The sequence below is a fragment of the Haliaeetus leucocephalus genome, unplaced genomic scaffold (genome assembly GCF_000737465.1).
Source record: "Haliaeetus leucocephalus isolate CR32 unplaced genomic scaffold, Haliaeetus_leucocephalus-4.0 Scaffold362, whole genome shotgun sequence".
In the NCBI taxonomy this organism is placed as follows: domain Eukaryota; kingdom Metazoa; phylum Chordata; class Aves; order Accipitriformes; family Accipitridae; genus Haliaeetus; species Haliaeetus leucocephalus.
Genome location: NW_010972798.1, coordinates 840779 through 866260, shown reverse-complemented (window position 1 = coordinate 866260; position 25482 = coordinate 840779). Strand labels below are relative to the sequence as shown.

At 39.2% G+C, this 25482-nt stretch overlaps 1 protein-coding gene across 1 annotated transcript in view; it reads left to right on the top strand.

The window, feature by feature from the left end:
- The first annotated feature begins 133 nt into the window (after positions 1-133).
- The window catches only part of GOLIM4 (golgi integral membrane protein 4), a 32542-nt gene continuing 7193 nt past the window's right edge, over positions 134-25482 (top strand). The window contains 9 exon segments of the mRNA XM_010572856.1: positions 134-320; positions 15431-15505; positions 16764-16813; positions 17560-17613; positions 18132-18282; positions 19606-19688; positions 20265-20348; positions 23256-23440; positions 24312-24606. Coding sequence (XP_010571158.1) covers positions 134-320; positions 15431-15505; positions 16764-16813; positions 17560-17613; positions 18132-18282; positions 19606-19688; positions 20265-20348; positions 23256-23440; positions 24312-24606 — 1164 coding nt within the window.

Genomic DNA, 25482 nt, shown 5'->3' with positions numbered 1-25482 from the left:
TCCTCCTCCTCCTCCCGGCGCGGGCCCGGGGCCTCCGATGCTGCCGCTGCCGCCTCGTCGTCCGCCGCCTCCTCCTCCAGCTGCCCGCTGCTAAGCCGTGAGGGGCGGGGGCCCTCGGGACCCCGCCGGGGACATGGGCAACGGGATGTGCTCCCGAAAACAGAAGCGGATTTTCCAGACCCTCCTGCTCTTGACTGTGGTGTTCGGCTTCCTCTACGGGGCGATGCTCTACTACGAGCTGCAGGGCCAGCTGAGGAAGGCTGAGGCCACGGCGCTCAAGTACCAGCAGCATCAAGAGTCCCTCTCAGCTCAGTTACAAGGTACTTACCTCGGCAGGAGCCTCTGCCGCCCTTTCCTATGGCTTGCGGAATACCCTCCTTCCTCCTCTGGGGAAGTCTGGGCTCCAGCTGTCCAGCCTCTCGCAAAGATTCGCTCCTTAGGCGCTTCTAACCCTTCTCTCCCTCCAGCCTGTGGGGTTTTGGTATCTAACCGCGGGTAGGAAGGATCCTAGCCCTGCTGAAGTCAGTGTGAGTTTTTGTCGCGGACTGCTAGAGAGCTCGCGTTCCCCCTCGCTCCCACACATTTTATAGAGTGACTCTTATTCCCAAAGGACTGCGCATCACTTTGGAATTCCCGGTGTAAACGGAAAAGGCAGGCGTGCTGCCCACCGCTCATCTAACAGTACAGACCACGTCTGGTTGTGGGACCTTTGCGTGCTTCTGTGTTGTCTTAGGAGTATTAATTTTATGCTGCTGAGAGAACATGCGGCTGCAAAAATGCAAGGCTGCAGTTCCTGGGCAGCATAAACCTTAAATAGCTCCAGGAGGGAGGAGAGGAGTATGTTAATAAAGCATTTTTTTAAAGGGTAGTTTGAAAGTAAAGTTCAAATAAGTTATTTGGATATGGCTATTCTATTGCTTTTGGCATAACTTTGAATTTCGTGGCTTAAAGGTGCCACATAAATACAGATCCTTGTGTATCTTGGTTTAAGGAGGCACCAAATATCGGCATCCTGTACTTGAAGATGAAAAGATGCCGATGTCTGACATCTGCGTGTCCAGAAATCAGATGCAAAGCAGCAGGTATACATGTGAAGCATCAGTGCTCTAGGAAGTGCAAGACCTCAGCGCCTCTCTAATTGTCAAGTGCAAGGTTATCAGGTCAGCATATACAAAGTCCAGAGCCAACTTTCAAAACTCTTTAGAGTTTTATTTCTCAAATCCCTATAAAACAAGAATAAGAGTGGTCTGCTGTAGCAGCTGTAACAGTACTTAACTTCAGGGTGATCTTCAACCATACTTTTCCCTGTGAAAGCATACATAAAAGTGTGCATAGAAGCATACAGTTCTTACGCAGAGAGTGCAGAATCGGGCTTATGCTGTTAGATTCTTATAGTGATTTGTTACTTGAATACATTTAGCTACGATCTGAGACCATTGTTACTTAGTATTACATTTTCAGGACGTTTCCAGGTAGTGCCATGGAAACATTTGACAGAAACCTTCATTTTAGTCACGAAAAAGATGTAAATGTTTGGCCAGGAGGTGGGTATGTGGCAGATGGCTAAAGGGCTACTTTTGCTAGTTTGTATATTTGCCAACAGTATTTGAAGAGGACACAGGAACATCTTGTTCTCAAGCTAAAATTCAACAAGTTAGCTTTTTCTGTTGCTCTGGCTATACCAAAGAGGAGCATGCAACAAACTTTATCCTAACACAGAAGAGAGATTCTCTTGATCAGATTATATTGGGTCTGGACTGTTAGTTTAAACTTTACACATCTGAAACATTATTTTGAGTAGCCATCATCTATCCCAGCAAGTTCATGGAAGCAGCAGGTAACTAGTAGTTGATAAATGCGGTGACAGTGCTGCATTTTATGTAAGTATTCTCTTGCTTGTTTCAGTATAGCAATGAGAAATGTAAAGTACAGACCGGAATCCAAAAACATTAATACATTTGATTATCAATGCAATAAATTCACGTGGTTCTGGGACCCATGCCAATGTATCAAGCCTATTAAGCAGGAGATCTGATCTATGCTAGTATGGTAGCAGTAAACTTTGTTTAAAGAACAATAATTACTAGCAATTAAGTCACAGAATACAGGGAAAAATACAATGTAACAATAAAATTGGTTCTTTAAATTTGCCTGTATTATGGCAATAGCTAACATACCTAAAAGAGGCTGAGAGCCCAGAGACACACTAAACGCAGCAGCAAGCTTTAGATGCCTAATCTCCCACTAAAGTAAATGGAAGCTATATGTCTAAGGACTTCAGAGGATTTGAGCCTAGTGTGCTAGAAATAAACTTTTCTTACCTGTCTTTTCCTGTGCCTTTAGTGACTCTTTCTGGGATTGCCTTCCCCGTATAGTTGCTTGGATTTTTGCAGTAGGAGTTTATTAGTGAGGAGAACATATATAATTCAGAACCTGTGCCTATGCGCAGCTCACCCAGAGATACGCAAGCACCATGCTAACTGATGATGTACAACACCAGAACCATTTCTGAACCTTTCCTATTTAACTCTTGATATGGAACAATAGGAAGGAATTTTCTTTAAACACGAGACTTTGAAACAACATAAAATGCTGACAGAAAATCCTGTGTTTGCAGGTGCAGTATTTGACTGCACTTTGAACTTTTGATTTTAAATGGCCTGGATTTTAAATCAACAATATTTCTGTTGCCAAACAAACAAAAAAAAACCTCTAAGAACTTCTAGGCTACATCTGTTTTATGACCTTAACAACATGAGAGATTATTCTTTTATGAGAACAATAAAATGCATCACTACTAAAGTAGTGCAGCTTACCTTTTCCATGCAGTGTAATCAGTTTCTCTGTAGATACTGGTCTGGAGGTAACTTTGGGGTGTGGAGTTTGATAGGAGCACTCTGAAATCTTTTAAACAGGAACCAGTTAAAGGGCAAGATCACTGACATAGCATTGCCAGGAGGAAAAGAGGGTGCAGTATCAACAGTGGTTGATTTCTTAGTGCTTACAGCTCTCTTCTGGGTGATTAAATAAGACTTCACAGCTCATTAAAAGCTGAGGAGGGAACTGAACCTTGGACTTCTACTTCCTGAACAACTGTTTCATCAGTAGGCTTTTATTGTTTTAAATAAAAAAAAAAAAAAAGCAACTCTTTAAAGTTGATCTTTTGAGGATCCTGAAGCTGTATTGTGCCAGGCTAGCTCTGCTCCTGGAAGGCCGACTGGATTGAAACGCTTGGATGACAGTGAAATATCACCTGTTTTCTGAATTTTGATTGGGTTTTGTTGTGACTGTTGGTGCCTATAAAGACATTTGTTTTCCTGTTTGTACACAGAGGAACACTCTCAGGGCTTCTGGGTGAAACCTGAGTCAGTTTATGAAATGCTTAAGGATCATAGGCCACTCCTAAGTTTATGTACAAGGTCACAGTTTTGCACCTGAATGCCTTTGGTCTGCCCAAAATCTTAAGAAGGATCCTCAGTTGTAGCTTGGAGTGCAGCCTCCCTTCGCTTACTACTGTCCCCTCTAATATTTTTCTGTCTTTGTACATACAGTTTTTTAGGTTTTTCGTCTATGTAGGTGGTAAGAACCTTCTTTTTGGTACTTGCCTGTTCTTCATGCCTGAATGAGCAGCGCTTTCTGTTTTTGCTCGAAAAGCCAGTCATCTTAGATTTTTATCTTTCTCATTGACTTGTTTTGCTCAAACGCAGCACATGAAGCAGGCTAAATCTTCTGTATAGGTGGGAAAATAGCACTCTCATCACTGAAAAATGGTGCAGGAAGAGGTCTCAAAATCATTTAACCCATGCACCTGAACTGAAGAGGGCTGCATATGACTGTGGTTGTAGGGAGTTCTGTTTTGTCTGGTCTTCACAGCTTCAGCTACTCAGCTGAGAAGTATTTGGGCCTCTTGAAGTAAGACCAGGGTGCGAATGGAAGGATGGCAGACTTGGGGAACATGGTAAGAACAACTTGCTTGGAGAGGCTGGGATCTTAAGCTCACCTCCTTTAGACAGTTCACGTTGTAGAAGGTTTTGTATTTGAAAGTGAAACTTCCCACAAAAAAGAATGTCAAACTTTGGCATTTTTATCTCTTTAACAAAGTTCTGATGGGCATGGAGAAAGTAGGGCAGCTTTTGTAACACACAAAGGGAATACCAGAGGCAAAATTTAGAGATGACACAAAATTTCTTGGCTGCTAAGAAAACCTGAAGTCATTCATATCTATAAGGTCTTTTGTAGAGAAGCTGATCTTCCCAGTAAGCCGATTGTTTTTAAATCTCATTCTCTGAGCATTATATGTTCAAAAAATGAAGATAATCTTATTTAGTATTTCTTAAAATGATAAAACCAAAATTTGACACTCTTTGCCTCCTACAAAGATGCGTCAAACTAAGTCTTAAATTATTGGCCATATAGGAACAGACTTCAGTTGCTAGAACAGAAATGCATTAACAGCTGTAGATGAACCTGATCGTATCTTTGACTGCTTCAAGATTGAATGTATCTACAAATGTCTTTTTAGCCCTTACAGTTTCTGTCTTCTCATCCTCTGGGTATTAAGTAACCCCTTGTGTACTATTTTAATCTGTTTAATCTGTTTTAATCCCTAATCCTAATAGCAGCCTACATTTAGTGCCTTTTACTACCTTAATTTTCTTGCTCTTTATCTTGGAGTCTTAACGTATCTGGTGGCTTCAGGCAATCTCTGTGCAGTCTGAGACCGTACTGTAATCTTGGGAGCCAGCCAGCAGGGACTCTGGACTTGAGAGTTCAGAGTTTGTCCTACTGTAGACAAGGTGTGGGTTTCCTCAAAGCTGTCTGATCCAGTGCTACAAAGCACCAGCTGAAAAGCAAATGTAGAATTCCTCTGTGCCTGTTGTGCCACTTGTCCTAAACCGAGGCCCCTCCTTGGAGGTGACCTGCTAGAGGTTGATCGGATCTATAGCAGCTCTATGTATAGAGGCTTGCGTAATGCATCACAGTTCATAGTTCATATCACTAGATCATAGTTCCGTGTAACTTTATTGGTTAATATTTATTATGTCTTTCTGCATGCTAACTACACAGAGCCAAAGCTGTTCTTAGTGAAGTACATACAGATGTGGATGTACTTCCCTATCTCACCCCTCTTTCAGAGTACTCTATTTAAACTTGTACCATAAGTTGGCAGAGCTAGGAAGAACTAACAGTACTTTTGATGGCTTATTTTTCACACGCGTCATACAAGTAGAGCTACATCTGTGCAGTTCCTGTATGGGTTGGTTGTTCTCCGTAATAACAGCAGCCTGAATTCCTGTCATTCCTATTGGTTTCAGATTGCACGTAACACTACAGCGCTTATTTTGATTGTGTTTTGTTGCTATCTGAGATCTGAAAGATCTGTGGTAGCACTGTAATAGTAGAGGTTAGTTCTCTGTGTACTATTGGCACATGGGTCTACTTCAACACCAAGTACAGTACTGCAGGAAATGGTAAATACAGCATCCCTAATTCTGCTACCTGGCTTCCTGAAATGGTATGCTTTGGTTTGTAACCTCATCTAAGAATCTGTCTTTTGTACTTCCATTCACATTTTCCACTGGGTATTTAATGTTCTAAATGCTTAAAACACATTAAACCTTTAAAATTATTTGTGCAAAATTTTAGTATGGAAGATCTATATGCTGTAAATGTGTATGCGTATATGCATTTGTACGTACATATATGTATGTATAAAATGTATATTGATAGATATATGTCTGTTTTGCAGCTCAGCCTGAAGATTTGGGGTTTTCTGGAATTACTAATATTTCTTAATAATCCGGGTACAGACAAGGTGCTAGAGCTTTGTTTGGTTCAGTTAACTCAGGGAGCTGGTTTGTTGCTTCTAGGTCCATAGTAAGTGAGAGTCCCAGCAGCTGAATCCTATGACTGGAAAAATAAATTGAGCAAATGCTCATTTTTTGGTTTGGGTTTTTTTTTTTCATTCCTGTAATGTGTGCCCAAGTGCCCTTCAATCACTTTCCTTGTGGACGTAATAATTCTAGGATAAATTTGTACTAGTGCTGCAATGTTACATCTGCACCCAAGTTGGAATCTGGGCTGAAGATCACAGAGCATGTAGTCTGAAGGAATATTAAGCAGCATGAGGTAATAGGGTGGTTTTATTCTCTGGGTTTTGTTGTTCCCCCTCCCCAGTTTAATATTGGGCCTGGTAGCTAGCAGACTGATGCAAGATAGAGCCAATATCCTGGAACTATTTGTTACTGATGATGATTTAAGCTTTTTAAAGCTTCTAAGTGATTGATCTGTCTGTGATTATGAAGACTTCAGAGCTGAGAGAGGAGGAGGGGGGCAAGATGGGTGGATGCTTTGGTGAGTTTGCATTCTGGCTGCTTTGACAGTCGACTTCTGTCACACGTTCCTAGCAGGCAAAGGTTTGACAGAAGCTTCTGCATCACCTAAAACATCATCAGCTTTGTTGGATGGAGACCAGTAGAGAAGCAGAGGATGAAACTGCCACGGTCATGATCTGAAAATTGTAGCTGCAAACTGAGCCAGAAATCCTGTAGGCAACAGCATAGCTTAAGCGATGTCTGGCTGTGCTAAGCACACAATGTGGGAAGAGTCTTAGGGGGGTTGTGACTTTGCAACTGTACTGACAAAACTTTAAAGTTAATATCTGAGAGTTAGGCACTCCTGGTGTGGAGACTGTTGGTTTACTGTTAAAACCAAAGCCTAAACAACAGAGTGGAATTGCTTCCTTACTTCCTATGTGAGCAAAACTGACTGAATTCTTAAGTTATAAATGTGATGCTCCAAACGCATTGTCTCATTGGGCTGGTTGTTTTGCTGGGCAGGGGTATGTATGTCTGGGTGGGGCAACCTTATGAGTAAGGTTTCCACCCACTCTGAGATTTGAGTACACATTATAGCATCTCTTACATAGTGGTGAAGATATTGCCAGCAATTTGTGGCTAATATAGTTCACTTTGCTCATTTTTGGAATAGGATCCTTGCATAGAAAAAGTAATTAAATCTGTCCTGCTGAAAGTCAGGTGCTGTTTTGAGGTTTAATGGTAATGAAAGCTAAATAATTCACATTACTGGAAAAAATGAACTATGCAGAACAACTTCTGCCTAATTAAGGCAGAATCTTTTGTTAGGTGATTTTTCTTGGGATTTTTAGGATTCAGGGCATGAATTTCTAGCCATGTTGGAGCCTAAGGTAAGCACTTAAGGAATTCAGCCTTTCTGGATGCTGTTCCTTGTTTAAAGAGGGTCTTCTGAGCTGGATGCAATTCTGATCTTTTTCTGGTGATCTAGCATAAACCAAACTTCCCAAGATTTTCTACTATGATCGTTAATTAAGAAATAAAAGAAACTGCAATTACTCCACCTCTTCCTCTGCATTCCGCCTGCCCCCCCACCAAGGTATCTGAAATTAGCCTAGTATCTTATTTTCCTGAGGTGACTCAGACCCTGAATTTGGCAGTCATTTCCAGGGCTTAATTACAGAGATGTTGTGCCTGCTTGTGCTCCTGGAGGGCATAGTCTATTCCTATCCATGCCACGATGCTGAAAAATGCCATTTTCAGTGTTTCAGTTAATCTGTCATACTTGGATGCATATTTTGAGGTTTGACAGTGATATTCTGTTACCAAAAAAATAAATAAATTATAAACCACTAACTCAAACTATTGATTTCTGTATGCAGTTTTTCAAAACATACAACTGGAGGTGACTCCAAGTCCCCTGTGTTAGAGCTCTCGAGAACTAATTTAAGGAAGTGGTTTAGCAGTTTTGTAAGGTGATAACCATAGCTATTACATCAGTTTTTGCCATATTCCATTACAATAAAAATTCAGATGTATGTTTCAGTTAGGAGAGACCGTTAAAACAATGTGTGTGTATATATATAGATTACACCGCTTTTCTTCAGTGTCAATTTTGCACTAGTTTTTTTATATATATATATATATATTTACATAGATCCTAACACCATGTAGATAGAATCACGAGACATCTGCATAAAATTGAAAAAAAGGCTAAAACAGTTTTTGAGAGAAAGAACAGGCCCTTGTTTCCTGGAGCTGAGAGTGGAGCAGACTCGGACATTCAGAGATGATGTGAGAAGGAAACTTGTCTCTGCAGCTCTTCTGAATGTCTGTGTGTTTTCTTCAAAATGATCTGGTGTGTCACGGCAAAATGGCAGAATAATGGAGGGAAAATCATAAGAAGAAAAGGGAATGAAATTATTCTAGAAGTAAATCTGCTAACCTTAAGAATTTAAGTCTAAAAACACTATACAGGTTTTGTTTGAACTATTTGCATTTATCATCACTTCAAAAGAAAATCTTTAGCATAGATAGGTGTATAGACAACAGCATATGCAAGGTGAGATGCTAATCTGACCCAGCATGTCATAACCGCGGGTGGCATCAAAGATTGGAAGAAATCTTTTGTGGAGTGCGCAGGAAATCTTTTCTGGGATGGAAAACGTGATCTCTTTCCTAATAAAAGTCATGTCTGAAGCCTAACTGTTAGGGATTAAATATTTAATCGCATTTAATACTGCTTCTCAAACTTTTATTTTTAGCAGCAGCTATTACAGTTTACTGCTTCAACATGATAAATACCTCCCTATATCCCAAGATATCTTGCAATTTGTTTTTAAATCTGTTGTTTCCTAGAGGTGTTATTGACTTCTGAGAAAGGGAGTACATGAGGCAGGGTGGAGTGAAAGGATTCTATTAAATGTAGGTGCTTACTCCAGTTTAGAAATTAATTTTCATGTCATCCTTATAATTGAATAGAGACGACAACTATTTCTTAGAAATATAAGAATGTGTTTCTGGGGCGAACTACATCAGTGTGCCAAACTCCCTAGCATTCCCCCATTTCCAGAACTGCAGTCAAAGCAAAACTTTTAAGATCTGCAACGCTTCTCCACGTTGTGCTTCAGATTTCCTCTTTTCTTTTTGAGGATGCAAAGCTGAAGGTTTGATAAGCATATGAATATTCTTATATGCTTATCTGAACTCTCCACACATTCCAGAGCTTTTTAAGTTCTCTCATGATTCTCTCTCATGGCTGCGATACCTTGTCTAATCTGTTACCAAGCTCTGCAAAGTTAGTGTGGGAAAAAACCCTTGATAGAAAGCAAGTTTCATAGAGAGCATCAGTGATAATTCTTGTCCTGAGCAAGACACCAGGGACTGAATTGGAGTTTGTAGAGCCAAAAGCAGGAGTCTCAGAGCTTTAGTTAAGGAGTCAGCTATGAGCTTTAATGGATTCCCAACACTCAGTGTCATGTCAACTACCAGGATACAGGTAATTCCCAAACTATTCTTTGTTTTTTTTCAGGTATATTCCAACTTACCCAGAAAAAATTCCAGTGTTCCAAGATGGAAAATACTACCTAAAAATGCACATAGTCAGTTCTCTGTTATCTTTGGGTAGATCATATGTAGTTCATGGCTAAACTTTGACCTAAGTGCAGGCACTTGATCAGTCTCCGTCTACAGCTCCGTGTGGAGCTGTTTTAGCAGCAGTGGTGCATCTCGTTTGTGTAGAACCACTCTGTGCATTAGGAGCATGGTGTGGCAGGACGTCACTGCCTGCACTCAAGCTAGTCAGACCCAAATCTCCATAATTTGCTCAAGTCCCATTCTCCATTTGTAGTTTCTTAGTGTGGAGTACTGACTAACTTATTAGAGGAACAGGTTTATTTTAATTGATAGCCTATTTTTGGTGCAGGATCTTTGAAAGAGGTAGATGTTATGCTTTCTCCTTGTGCAACTGAAATCAGTGGTAGGTGTATGACAGACACTACAGAAGTCCTGGATGTGAAGATCCAGGTATTCAATACAAACTTCTCTCTTAAAATTATTAATACTCTGAGCAACATAAATGCCTAGTGAATTAAGTCAAAGCAGTGGTTATTTTTAAGCACAACTGCTGATGCATGGTTTAGTTTGCTAGGAGGAATTCTGCTCTTTTGCAGTGACTGGCTGTAATTTGACAAAGCTATTACTTGATCATTCTTCATGTGAGTAAATTGAAAAGTGTAGGAGTTTGTTTTAAAGTAAATGTAATTGTCATGCAATGCTAGTTGTGGTTTTCAGTGAGCAAAATGAGAGCAGTCCATCCCTGCCTGTATGTAAAATTGTTCCATAATTAAGCCAGAAAAATGCTTGTTTTTCACATGCAATCAGTTTCACATTATGTTGGCTTCTATTTCTGCCCTTTTTGTATAAATTCAAAACTGAAAACTTCAAGGGTATAAAATACGAAACAGCTTCAATATTTTGTTCAATATATTGTAAAGATATGGTTTCTGTAATGTTATTTTCTTGTGCTATACTTAAACCACAGTTTTCCTAGTCTTTATTGTGGGAATACATCCATTGTTTCTTAGATGTTTGCAATGTCACTGGAATATCCATTTATTGCTAAACTCTCAATTGAGAGTCTTTGAAATAGATGGAGTATATGCTGTGACCATATGGGTTGTACTGTGGTAGGGAATCCTGATACTTGTCCAGGAGCTACCCACAGTTTGATAATCTGTTTCTGATAAGATTATTAGTAGTGAAATAGTGGATCTCCTTGTTTGAAGCCAGATTCACTGACTTAATCTAACACAGAGCTGGAAGCTTGGGGAGGAGGTCTTGTTATATTAATAACGTGTTCTCACAGCATGAAATGTTAGCATCAGATGAGTCAAGAAATATCTTCTGAGATCAAAATATTAATTATTGTCATTGGACTAGAAAATCTATCCTACATGCCATATTGAAGGGATTCTTCCTTGGCTCATGGAAATACTTTGCACTCAGCAGAAAAGCTATTTGCATGGGTTCACATTTTAAATGGTTCTATTTGCAGTGACAAGAATTGGAAATTATCTGTATTTTTATAACAAGTCTATGTTCTACAGACCTTCGTAGTGCTACTAGAAAAGTGCCAGTGTGGCTTACCACACGCTGCTGGTTCAGTTCAACTCTGCCACAGTCTGTGAGAAAGCAACATTGAATGTTGCCAAGACTACTGAAATCTGCTGGTTTTAAATGAAAGGTATTACTCTAAGCTCAGAGAAAGATTGCAGAATTGCATAAGAAACAATAACATTGAAATTAATAAAATTTCTGGCATCATGTATATTTAAATCCCAATGTGAACTTAATTTTCCAGTATGTAAGATAGTGGGAACTGAGGTATTTTAGACTCTGGAATCATGCTTCTGGCAGACCAAAATACCAAAGTAACACAGCTGCAAAATTGCTGGTAACGTAAAATAGGAGATACTTTCTTTTAAATGTACAATAATAGCATATGTTGCTCAATAACAGTTTTACTGCTTAGATGTGCAAAGCAAAGATAAGAGAAATAACCATGACTGTTAAATAAGCTTGCTTTCATCACATCGCTTGACTCCTGTGTTGCAGTTAACGTTCAGCAGTGGTCAAAGTGGTGTAATCTTCTGAGAACCTACAGAGCATCGCACCCCCCGTCCCCCTTCTCCGCCACTTTCTTTTCTGTATGAGAAAAATCTTAAATCAAGGACTTGATTTAATTGGGATCAATTCAAGAACTGTTAAATATTTCCTTGTTGAAGGAGAAGGGTGTTTTAACTAGCTGTGATCTTACCAGTTCTGTTTCTGGGCTCTGCTCTTTGAGGCTGGATCACCTTTCTGTGAGTTTGTTGTTCTTTGTTCATTCATGTAGGTTACATTATATAGGTAACTTAACTGCAGGTTTCGGTTTATTCTTTATTGCAGCTTTGGAATAGTGCCTATTAGCCATTAGATGACCACTGTACCATTCTATTAAATATAACACAGAAACAAAGTTCAAGTATTTGTGCAAAGATCAGTACAAAATTAAGAACTTACCCTAGGAACAAATTATTTGTGAAGTTGAAGTGCCCTGTCAGTGCATCACACCAGTAGGAATTTGTCAGATTCCTTATATAGGTTCTACCCCCCAGCTGGGAAACCTGTAATAGAAAACATGTTTTTTATTGTATTTATTTCTCTGAGAATTTTGCTCAGACATCTTATATCCAGGTTGGTAGTGAAGAAAGAGAAATCCCCTGCTGTAGTAACAAGAGCCTTGTAGTTTGGGCTCTTCTTGTCTAGGAAGTTCCTGACTGGTGGGAATAATTTATGTTTATGGGAGATAAACTCCTATATGTACGTAAAAATCTGACCTGCAACCTACTCGCCAAAAGAGCAAGTGAGAAAATATGGAAGTCATGCTTTCTTAATAATTATTCTTCATCAAAATCTTCATTACATTGCACATTATGAACTTTTATCAGAGAAGAACATTGCTGAACCAACAAGTAAATGAAGTAGAAGGGGAGAGGTGTAGGAAGAAGTTTTTCTTAGTCCTTTCTGGCCATCTGAAGGGCTATATTAAGACCTTGCCAGCTTTGTTCCAGTATTTCAAAGGTTAGCACGCAGAAGGTAGCAGTGAGGATGCACTACCTGGGAGGGATGTAGAGACATTGCTTGAAAGTGCAGGGTGAAGACAGGAAAGCCGAAGCTCAGCAGAGATGCAATTAGCTGTGAAAGGTACAGAGCACCGCGGTCCCTAAAACCCAAACTATTGCATTCTCTTTCTCCTTTCTCCCTGCTCTTATGGGTTTGTTGTGCAGGGTTCCCCCCCTCCCCCCTACTTGTTAAAACACTAGGACGAGCTGAGGAAGGTAGGCTTGCAGACAAAGAAGTGAAATGCAAAATATTACCTATTAATCTGTTTGTGGTTTAGTCTGTTTGCCAAAAAGCCTATTTCTGCCCCTGATTGCAAGGGAGGGGAAACCCATTATGGATTTTCATTTCTGTCCCGAGTTGCTATGCTACAACTACTGTTCCTTTTGCAATGTAATTCAGCATTCACAATCTTTGGTGCCTAGATAAAACCATTACTGTGGTGCTGCCTTTTTTTTTTTCCTCCTCTGAAAGCTTACTTGCTGGTGACTTTGTGAATATTCATTACATGCTTGTTTTGTTGCAGAGGATGTTGATACATTAGTTCATCTTGACTGATGCCCTTGACTTCAGAAGATAAATAGCAAAGTAGAGATAGGTGACAAGGATTGATTAGCATTCCAGCTCCTAAGCCAAAACGTAAACACTTGTAGATAAGCCAGTAGCAAAAGAGCCTGCAGAATGCACCTTGGTGGAAATAAGAACACGTTTTAAGGTGCAAGAGGAGTTTTCTGTGGCTGGCAGGATACAAGTCTTTATTGGATGCTTCCTGTTAAAGGCTTATGTTCACCAACAGTTTACTTCTCGGAAAATGAGTTTCCTAGTTTTGAAAAATCACACATTCCATTAATACAAATTAATAACTCTTTAAAGGAGTGCAAATTATAATTTGGACAGTGAAATGTATATGTGTTAAACTGAGCTCGAACCAATATAATTGTACATTTGTAGGAGTTTTAATGAATATCTTTGCTTTACTGCAAACTTGGTAGGCTATTTCAGAAAATGATCCTTCAGTCTAGTGAGTGGTGAGGAAAGGGTAAATAGGGACCGATGTGCCCCATCACTTGTGAGAAACTAGATGTTCAAAACACAAGCTGAATGAAATGCTGCTTTACTGGCAGCTAAATGGTGGGACTTCCTGCCAGAGGATATTGGATGTCCGAAATACACATGGATACAACAAACAATTAGACAAATTAATAAATGTAAAATCGATTTTGGTATGGTGTATGCAAAGGACCTGCGGGCACCTCAGACAGTCTTTGGGAGGCATAAATTGCTGGGAGACAGTGTCAAAGAAATACTGTAAACTCATTGTGTAAATTTTGTATTAGGCATCTGTTCTTGTCAGGTCTTGAGAGATGGCACGGTTGGTCCGTTGGACCATTGATACGACCAAGAGCGGTTGTCATACCGTAAAAACCTAGAAATAAGGTTGTCTCTGCTTTCTGCAATCAAACCTGGAGCAGTCCGTCTCCTGCCGTGCCACTCAGAGTTCCAGGTCACTGCCAGTCATCACTACTGCCCTCTTAAGAACTGTACAAGCCGGCACTGCCACCCGAAATCCTTATGCACCCTGTCCCCAGCTGCTAGGTCCTGCTGTCCCATCACCCACAGGAGTGAGGGCGAAGGGAAGGACAGTACGAGAACAAGCAGCAGAAGCACCTCTTCTGGTAGTAGTGTCAGCTCAAAGGGCTTGCAGAGTTTGGCAAAGATGTCAGAGCATCTTTTAAAAAAAATACGCATTTTTTTGTAGTCCGTGACTGCGCTGGAGGGGACAGTGACACACCGCATGACACGCTGCATGACTACTGTTACCTGGTCCGCTGAGGATGTTGTGGGTTTTACTATGAGTAGTGCCCCTCAAACCTCAGCTTTTGCTGTTGCTTTTTGTCTGAAGCGCTGTACGCAGACCACTTCTTCATTCATCTCTAGACTACCGTATGGGTATTTTGACTCCATTAAAGAAAATGCATAAATGCCTTTAAAAATCAGTGAAGATTAAATTTTACTCTCAAACTGAAATGATTTCGTGATAAGCAGTCTCATATACCCTATACAGAGAAGCATCCAGTTTAGCTTTATACTTTAGCTATCCTAGCCCTTCAGATGATTTCTTTTGTTCTTCCTGCCTTATCTCCTTAACTGGGGCATGAAAAATCCCTCAACCCCCCCCCAAATCCTCCTCAGATTACATGGATATTGTGAGTACAGGGTGCTTTAGCATATGTATACTTGCTGTCAGTGCATGCTTACTAAGAAATACAGGACACTATACCTAAGCATTTAACTGTGCAGTCTGTGGGTCTTCAACCGCACTGTGGTGTGAAAGGCTACTGTTACCCAGGCTTTACAAAAAAGAAGGTTGCAGAAAACCGAGTTGTCCAAGTTTTTGGAAGGATTTAGGAGTGGATCTCAGGTTCTCCGTGTCTTAGTCTAAGCAGCCTGTCTAGTGTACTTCTGCACCTTTCTAAGCTGTCCTGCTCTTGTGCATCTCTCTTCCCTCCTTGTGACAGTTTGTTTGCTGCAGGGATTTACGCTGGCAGTAAGGTTGTCCTGTCTTATTTCCTTGTCTCTTTACAAACAAGGGAGGAGAGGATGAAAGCATGGGAAAATGTGTACCTGCATACCTAAGAAGGAAAGAGGATTTGGTAGCTTTCATGTAGATCCACCATCGCTGACTGTCTCTGTAAACAAATCACTTACATGGTTATCACATTCTATGTTTATGCAATGGAAATAACCCAGAACTCAGGATCAATAAAGCATGCAAAAAAGAAAAAAAGTTACCGTCCCAAATGACACAAACAGTCCTTTATCCTATGATCTCATTCCACTTGTATTTTCCTGGTACATTCGGTGCCAATGCTCTCTGGGGATGCTGGGGGTGGGTGAAGTTTTATGTATGTATTACTTTTAAAATGAATTGTGTACAAAATTTCTCTTTTCAGTTGTATATGAGCACAGGTCAAGATTAGAAAAGTCATTACAAAAGGAAAGGCTTGAACATAAGAAAGCAAAAGAAGGTAAAGTGCTTTTCACTTCGACATTTAAGATAACTTGATTACTTTAGAAAGTAACTTCAGATGTATTTTGTTCCATTTTAAATGAGTTACCAATGTATAACACATTAGCAGGACCACCTTGGCAGATCTGTGGTGGTCTTTTTAGTACATCTCTTTATTTATTTTTTTAACTCTTGAAAAAGTATTCATCATTTTAGTACTGTTTACAGATCACTGCAACATGGCATAGTATACATAGAGAATATGTATATATCAATGTACATAAACCTAACATGTATGTGAAATACGGGCATATGTAAATCCTGTTCTGGCATGCTGAAGATTTAAAACTTGTACCAAAAACATGGGATCTTTTCCTGCATTCCATCAATGTGAAATTAGACCCTGAATCAGAATTTTTACACATGCTTAAGGGTAAACACATGCTTACATTCTTTTTCCAATTAAAACTAAGTTCTAGTTGTGTGTGAGGGGGAAATGTTGGCACACATTGTATTTCTTACACGTCTGCCCTCTATGAAAACTTCAGCAGAATGTAATCCTCTGAGTTCTCTCTGAGTCTTTTGTTATGTTGAATTCACTACGATTTTCAGAGTAAAGCCTGAAACTTAGGCTAAACTAAGGCTAAAACTGAGGACTCAACCGCTGAATTAAAACAACTACTTTAGCAAAGAATAAGAACCTGTAAGAAATTATTCTTACTGTTCAGTTCTCGATAGCTTTCTGGTGCCATCTAGTGTAGAGCTGTCCCATTGCTATGCAAGGGTGAGTTGGCATTTTCAAATCCTGAAAAGAAGATCAGGGAACGAAAGGGGAAATTTTTGTTTTATTTAAACTTAGTCTAGACTTTCACACTTCTTAAAGTACGTTTTTTTTATCCTAATGCAAGAATACGCGATTTATAAATGTCTTTTTACTTTTGAATGATGCTTTTGAATGGGCCTCTACTGAGAGAGTTCATGTAACAGATTTAATATATATATTTTATATATATATACACTATATATATAGTGTATATCTCACACTAAGATATGAAAATATTTTATGAAACTATGAAACTCTTTAATTAAAATATTTTGTCAAAATTTGAGCATTTAATTAAACTCTCTGTAGCTTTTTTTTTTAAGATCTTTTGGAAAATTGTAACTACTTAAGTATTCAGCTCTTAAGAGAATTTATGTACGCAACAGTTATATTATTTAAGTACAGATTCTAATCTTCGTCAGTTTTAATCAGTATTTTCCCTTTTATGTTGTAGATTTTCTTGTTTATAAACTAGAAGCACAGGAAACGCTAAATAAAGGAAGGGTAAGTCATCATTCCTAGCACAATTTTTTAATAGTTGATGCTATTTGCGTCGCAAGAAAAAGGAAATACTTTGCAATTATAACTGTTCAAAGGAAGAGGTCTTACAAAATACTAATTGAAAGAGCTCTCACTTATCCCATTTCTACTCTGCATGCATAAGTGCTTTGCAATTCCTTATCATTTGAGCTGTAGTAGGAGTTACTAATATCTTTCCAGAAAATTAATTTAGAAAATATCCTCCTGTTTATATTATGGTAATTCAAACATAATGTTACTATTTTTAAGGGGAAGGGGGGAATAAGAAGGCATCAGAAATCTTCTTGTAGCCTAGTCCACAGGGAAAAGGACAGTGACAACTTTCTAACACGTGGTCTTTCAACTGGCAAGTATAAAAACATCAAGAAACTTTGTTTTATATACCAAGTGCCAGAAGGAAAGCTGTATCTGGCAAAGGACTGAGAGACCTGTAGAGAAGTCTTTATAAAGTGAGTAAATTAGGATTTTATGGCTACTTCATGTTGAAACTGGGGAGCAGTTTGTGAGCTGAGTAACCTAAGTTAAAATACGTTGTTGCCGCAGTAAGCGCAAAGTGTATATGCTTGCTATGTTCCAAAGCAAGTGGAGAGATTAATTTGTTTCCTGGGGAGTTAGGTCCCTTTGCTTGTGACTCCTAAATAACTGCATGTACAGAGGTTAGAGAAATTGACAGTATTGTTCTGTTTAACACTAGTGTTTTTATTTTACAGCAAGACTCAAATAGTCGATACAGTGCACTCAGTGTACAACACCAGATGTTGAAGGTAGGTAACTGAGAAACCCAGTTTCACAGGACACTGGTATTCTGCAATGTCAGGGAGATACAGCCTCACTGGCTCCTGATAATTCACTCCAGAATGTCAGTACATCGATGGTGCCTTCCTCTTACAACAGTACCGTTAAAAGATGATTTACTGCAGTTTTTCTTAGTCAGGCTTCCCAGTGGGTAATTTAATCTTATCAAATGCAATTACCTGTATGGTATGCTGACTTATCAGACTTTACATAGTTTGGCATGTAAGGAATTTCTTAGACACATTCAGCAGCTCCCAGTGGGACAATGCAACTGCAGGGTGAGGTGACATAGCCCTAGAACAGGAGACTACTCATCACAGAGATCATTCTGTGTTTGAGAGGAGCTGCAATATGCATGCTTTGAATAATAAACTTCTTGTTATGAATGCTTCCTATTCATCTGGACTTATTTAACAAATTGCCAAAGACAATATTAGCCAGATATGCAGATACAGAACTGTTCCAGTTTCCAACTTGGTATTTGCAGAGTCAACATGAAGAACTAAAGAAACAGCATGCTGACCTTGAGGAAGATCACCGAAAACAAGGAGAAGAGTTTAGCAGAACATTCAATGATCACAAGGAGAGATACTTGCAACTGCAGCAGGAAAAAGAGCAGGAGATCTCTAAGCTGAAGGGTAAATGCAACCTGTATCTGGCTGTCCATATTAAAATGTGTATTTGTCATTGTGTTTTGTGTGATGTGAAACAGAAAGGCATCATCTCTGTTGTCACTAACAGGTCATTCATGCATCTTATCCCTCCTGATGATGTTACATTTTCTTGATGATTTTCTGTGGCCTCTTTCTGAATTCATACGTGCACTTCGTGTTTCTATCTAGACTAGAGAAATAGTAAGAAACACAGCACTTAAAAGCCCATCAACTGTCAGAGGATGGTTTATTCAGTCTTTCATTTTTAGTTCTAAGACTTGTATAAACCTGGAAAGATAGACGTGCCTCTTTGCCTTTCATTTACAAAAAAGGGTAATCTAAGAATGCCACTTCTATCAGAGTTAATTGTGCCTCTTTACGAAGTGACTTTACATACCTCATTTTTAGACCTAATTTTCTCATATGTATCAATTTCTCTGAAACGTTGCATCTGTGTACTTGGAAGATGAAGTATTAATTTTTTACTCTTGGCGTCCAGTTTCCTATTAAAGAGATTCTTTGCAGTTCGCAGACCTCTTCAATCCTAATTACACAATTGCGTAGAACAAAAGGATGAGGCTTTCTCCATCAAGGGCCTTCAGCCACTTTCTGCTGTGTGTCACTAACACATGAGTGAGTTAGTTTTGGAGCTGTCTGCCGTTTTGTCTGCACAGTATTTTGCAGGCAGAGGCTGTGTTTATGGGTTCTGCCTTGGCACCACACCAATGAAGTCATACAGCTAGCTCTTGGACTGAGCTGGATTGCTGCCTAGCAGCTTGGAGTGTGGGAAGAGCTTGCCTGTGTCTGCTTGCAATATTCCACATCAACATAACGTAAGAAGCGGGAAGAGAAGCCCCTCTCCCTGGTCCCAGAATGTAAAGCTTTTTAAGTATGCTGGCCATCTGGGCACCTCTTCCAAAAGAATAGCTTAGTCTTATGACATAAAATTCTCGCTCACCAGATGCGATGTGGGGGAAGAAAGGAGGGTGGCTTCCTCTCTGCCTTTAAAAGATTCAGATTACCGTAATGAATTTTGCCGTCTGCAGTCCCTAGCGTGAACAGTGATGCATAATTCCAGTTGCAGACTGGGGGCACTAATATGAAATTTTCTGCTTGAAAATGTAAAGCTTTTTATGGGGCTGGGGAGAGATGTAATGTAAACAAACCATACAATTACTCTAATCCATTTTTACTGTAGCAATTGTGTAGGATTTTATGTAGTTTGTGTTATAGTCTTAATTTTGCCCTTTAATCTAGTAGTATAAATCTGACCGGGTTTAAATTCTCTATGTAATTTCTTTTAAACAGAATCCCTGTATAACTTACGGGAGGAAAACAGACAGTTGAGAAAAGCTCACCAAGACATTCACACCCAGCTACAAGATGTCAAGGTAGGCTTTGTTTTGAGGAGACTTTCAAGACCATTAAGAAAAGAAAAATTTTCCCAAGTTTTAACAAGCCAGAAATGGGCTATGCTGAAGACTTGTAGTTTCTGTTTTGTGGCAAAAAGGAGAAGAATATGGCTGAACTGGATTTCTTGTCTTTTGCCAGCTGCACTTTAGGTACATGCTCTTTTTTTTTTTTTAAAAAAAAAAGTAGTATTTAGTATAGAAATTGGAAATGGAAGTTTGATTTTGCAAGTTATGAATTGTGTTTTGGCAAACTAAGTTTGCTGAAATTAATGTTTTCCAGCTCTTATGTTTTTTTAAACGATCATCAACTTCTACTCCAACTTTTAACTTTATTTGTTAAGCAAATCCCGGCCTCTGAATTTTCTTTCCTGGCGTGCTCACTTTCTCTGTCTAATATGCATCCCATGTTAAATAAATAAATGCTGTCATTCCAACTCAGGATTTTCTTTTCGAAATAAATTGAATTATCTTCCTAGTTCAAAACCCCCCAGGCTACCTAATTTACCTTTAGAATGAACTTTATGTGAAACATGTAATGTTCTTCTTTTTGTGTAGCAACAGCATAAGAACTTACTCTCCCAACACAACCAGCTTGTAGTGACATTGGAAGACCACAAGAGTGCACTAGCTGCTGCACAGGTCAGAAAGGAAAGCAGCTTCTACTGGCTCTAACCTTCCTAAAACTTGTTTCTCCTAGTTCAGCTGACTGTAATGTTTTGCATGTAGCCTTTCGCATGGGGAATTTGCAGTTAGCACCATGCTGCACACTGCAGGGAAATGCATGAGTTAAAGGGTTGCTCTTAAAAAGAAGCTGCAACAGATCATAGGGCTGTCAGAAAATAAAAAGCTGTGTTATAGGCCCAAGAATGCATGTATTACTGATAAGAAGAGTATCTCTGCTTCCATGAGAGCTGTCAAATACCTTTCTTTCTCTGTCTTCTCTGATAGAACTTCTCTTGGTTTAACATCCCATACTCTGACATTCACATGTATCACTTATGAAGACCTGGATGCTGGTATACTATAAAGTCTCTTTTTGTGGAGAGATTTATAAGGCTGTATACATCAGTGCAACAGAGGTAGAGTATATATGGAGGAATGTAAACTCCAGGTGGAACTCAAATTAATTAAAAGGAAGCAACAGCATTACCTTTCTTGAATGTCATTTTCAAGTGAACTAACCATGAAGTGCAAACTTTGCTAGAGTATTGCAGATTCAGTCAGGTGTGCTAGTACAAGCTGTGTGGCCCACAGGGAATCTGAAAGTAGGAGTAACGTTGGAGCAGAGGAAGACTATTGGTGAAAGATCAAAGGGAAAGGCAATGAGGCAGTGTGAAATTATTTTTATTCCTGATGAATTTTCTTCATTTAAGTATTTTCATGGTCCACAAAATCATTAGCAGCATTAAAAGCATTGGATCTTTTTTTTTTCTGCTTGCGGTGCATATCCATATGTGTAGATATTAAAAAAACAGGGCAAGACCAGGAAGGTCCCTCATAGACTAAATATATGAAGAATCTTAATATCCAGTACTAAAATATGCTGGCAGCTACTTTTAAGCTCTTTTCCCACTGGCCACATTAGCTACTTGGTATGTATTTGCTAACATCTGAAATTCCACAAGGGCAGATGCAGGGTCTGATTTAAGGTTCACCAAATCCAAAGGGAAGCTCCATATACTTCTCCTGGCATTGATTCAGTTCTTTAATTAGAAAACCTGTGTCACACAAAGCCTTTCTATCTGCAATCAGAATGTGGCATTTTTCATATAGAGAACCTTTCCTTCAAGAGAAGAGTCTTGCACATTCTTTCAGAACAGAAGGTATGTAGCACAGTTGCATAGTTTCTCCTGCAAACCAGCTACAGAAAGTTCACAAGGGATTATTGCTTAGAAACAGAGCTCAATAAATGACCCCTCTATTTCTAAGTGTATCCTGGACATTAAATATCAATAGTCAATATTGCACTAATGAATTTGTCACCTGAATCTTTAAGGCATTGTAATCTTTGTATTTTTCCATAGCTCAAACAGCCAGTCAGATTCATTATATATTTTTATAAAGCCTGTCTTTCTGCCAGTATTAATACCTTTTAAGCTATGGCCTTGAATCACAATGTTCAGCTTAGCGAGTCGTGCAGCAGAACGGAGTACTTGAATTCTGATCTGGCTGTGCGCTGTTTAAATATCCTAGCCTATTAGTGTCTCTGCATGGTCAGCGAGTGGGGGGAAAAAAAAGTTCAAGACACCTGCTTATTAGTCTTACATTAAATAAATACTATTCTTTTCCTCTAAAATTTCTTATTGGACTCTCCAGCAGTTAATCAGGAAGCAGAAGTATCCCTCTGGAATGACAAGAGTAATTACTGTGCATTCTGCTTTGCTTTTAGGCCCGTCTGTTTTAATGGATGCCATAGTCTTTTGAAGATGCTTCGAGGTGCGTCTAGCTTCGGAGCTGTTATGCATTGCATCATGTCAATCTGTAGCACTGTGGATATTGTTTTGTATGAGTATTATGCATTGTACATCAATGCATCATGCCTGTCTGCTGTACTATTGATTGCTATGATACCACATAACACACAAAACGACATACACAGTCACTGAGTGGAAAGTGTAGCCATTTTTTAACCTGAATTTTGAAAAGGATTACAAGATGCACCTCCGACTTCAAAATGGGTAGTAAACACACCCACCACCTCCCCTGGAGCAACAGAGAAACTCTCTCATGGGGCACCACCTTTTGTATATGCAGCTGGTCAGCTTTTATAAATCCTGTCCATCTCAAAAAATTTTACTTTATGGGATAATCTTTCTTGTACATCTGCTGCAGAGACAGGGACTGGTGTACTAACCAGTCTGGATTCTCACACTGCAGTTTAAAGCTTTTTGAAAGTATCCTGATCTTGTACAAAGTTAAACAGCAAATCAAATTACAACATTTTACTATTGCATTTCAGGAAGACTTTAGAAATGTACATTTTCTCTCTTCTTTTTCTTTCTTTATTTTCCTTGCTTTTCACCAACAGTATACTATGACTTCCTTTGCCTCAGTTCTGTACATTGGCTGTTGTCTTGTGTAACACCTGTCTAAATGTTGAGGATTTGGTGTTTCATAATGTGTATATATATTTTAAAACTACTGTTTCTGAAAGAACTGCACTTCTTTCTACCAGTAAAGGAGAAGTTGTGGTGCTCTTGATTTCCCTCGCTTTAGTCTGCCAGGAAAACTGCATCATCCCCCCTTTTGACAATTCTCCTGCTTGGCATGAATAAAACACATCTTCATCTTTGTCCCACAGAGATTTTTCTAATATACTTTATATGCATGTGCACTTTGGCTGAAAAGATCATGATGAATCAATGTTATCTAGTGTGTGGAAACAATCAATTTTAAAAGCTTCCGTCCCTTCTCCTCCCTGATATTTGCTCTAATGTGAATATCGAGTCTCTCTACTATGTGTCTTGCCAGCAAGTTTACTCCAAGGTGACTACATTTTGTTAAGAAATTGATTTGGACACACTATAATTAATGTGTTGACTTTAGTCCCAGGTGGAGGAATACAAACAGTTGAAGGACACGCTCAACAAAATGCCAAGTTTCCGACAGCCTGAGAAGTTAGAACGACCAAATGAGCAACCAGAGGTGCGAGCACCATCTCCCCGCAGTGACCTCCCAATGCACCATGAAGCTGTGGCTGAAGAGCAGAAGGAGGTATAAAGTACTCATTGGCTACAGATGCTATAAGAAGTGGTTCTTATTCAGCAAAATACTAGCTGCGTGCTTAACTTCCAATAGAAGTGTATGTTTAATTGTAGATGTTTGTCAGTTCTTGAGTGAAGAAGGAACAGTTTAATCTTATTGAGTAGTAGAAAACTATATTCATGATGACCTTTTCTCACATGACTGTAAATGCACGTAAAACTGATTTATGTAAGCTGTTTTAAAAAGTTGCTAAAAACCCTAATTTTTTGAATTAGTGGTCTCTCAAATTTTAGACTACAGAAAAGTTTTGACAAGTTCTGAAGAAATTGCCTTTTCACATACTTTGTAAAGTTTCAGTGGCACACTTAAGTCAGTATATTTAAAATTGGCACACTATCCATTGTTCAAAAAGAAACAAACAAAAGTCATGGGTAAAGTCTAGAAGTTAAAAACATTAGTTTTAGTTTTGTTTTACAAGAGTTCTTGGCCAGCAGAACCTACAGGAAATAAAAATACAAAGCTTCCTTTGTAGATATGGAATTGTAATAGTTTTGTTCCACTTCAGATAAAACGAGGCTTAATCTTCTTTGTGATGCAATTGTACAACACCTTTTGTAGCTGTGCAGAGCCAAGAATCAGGTATTGATTCCGTTTCACAGGAGGGGTAGCTTGTTCCAAAGCAGGCATTTGGCTCTCCTGACAACAGCTTCACTACTGCAGGCTGGAATGAAGGATATCCATATCTGGTCCTTGGCTCTCTTGAAAATATGAAATCCATAATATCTTCTGCACACATGATCTTGTGTATGTTTTGCAGAATGAGAAGCAAAAAGAGAGAGAAGAAATAAATACCCAGGAAAAAGACGACAGAGCTGAGCCTTTTCATCTGCAAAGAAGGGCTAACGAGGGCCGGCATGCCAAAGAACTAAATATTCAGGAGCAACAAGAAGCTGGAGAGGATGATGAGCAACGTGTTGATCAAGTTGAAGAGGAACGCAAAAAAGAACTTGAAGAGGAAGAAATGGAGCAGGCAGGTCAGCCTGAGCACTTGGAGGAGGAACAGGATCAAGTACCAGAAGACCATGACTGGAAAAAACAGGAACAGAAAGAAGAAGAAACGAACATGTTGGGTGATCACTTCCATTCAGAGGTATGGAGCTCTTTTCTTCTCTACTAATTTATTAGATTTGCTGTTTAAATGGAAGCATCTCTTATCATTGCTGGCCCTGTATTGCACTTGCCTATTTCTAGGTAAAATCAGTGTCATGTTTATAGAAAGTTTGGGATTCAAAGCACTTGGATGCATAGGATTCAGGCTCAACTTCAGCACACACATACTGCAGTGCTTGCCAAATGCAGCTTAATGAACATTAATTCTGCTGATAAAAAGCAACAGATGGAAAAAAAGAGCAGTCAGGTTGAATCCCATCTCCTACTTTAAATTTGAGGCCTGTGGTAGCTGATGGGAAGAAGACAGAATGAGACTTAGCTTCAGCACTTTGGAGAGCTGTCCTGCCTTACTAATTTGATGCATCTCAGCAAATTGCAGTGTTTCCTTGTCAGATATAACTACCTTCTGTAAACACATTTCCATCTAAACATTCGCTGTCATTTGACAGGAAATTTTAACTGCAAGATGAACATGACTAAAATAGCCAGGGGAAATCAGTGCGCAGCAATGGCAAGTCTTGGTCTATGCAGCTCTAAATAAAACCAGCAAATCCTGGATTTACATTCTAGATCAGATCTCCAGTGGAAAATACATTTTACTGATCTCAGTTTAGGCTTTGTAAACACTCTTCTAGCAGATTAATTGTATAACTCCAGTGTGATGAGAAGCCATTGTTGAAGAGATGCAGTGGATTAGAACAGGAGCAATTAGTTAAGCTGTGAAACTAAAGTTAGTTTTAAGTTACTGCTGGCTGTAGAAAATGTGCAGTGTCTCACTTAAGGCTCAAAGCAACCCCTGCTGAGTCAATGGAAGCATATTCGCTGTCTTAATTGTCAGCCATCAAAACTTTCTTTTACTGGTAATATGTTGGGGCATTTTAGTATTATTGATGTGTAA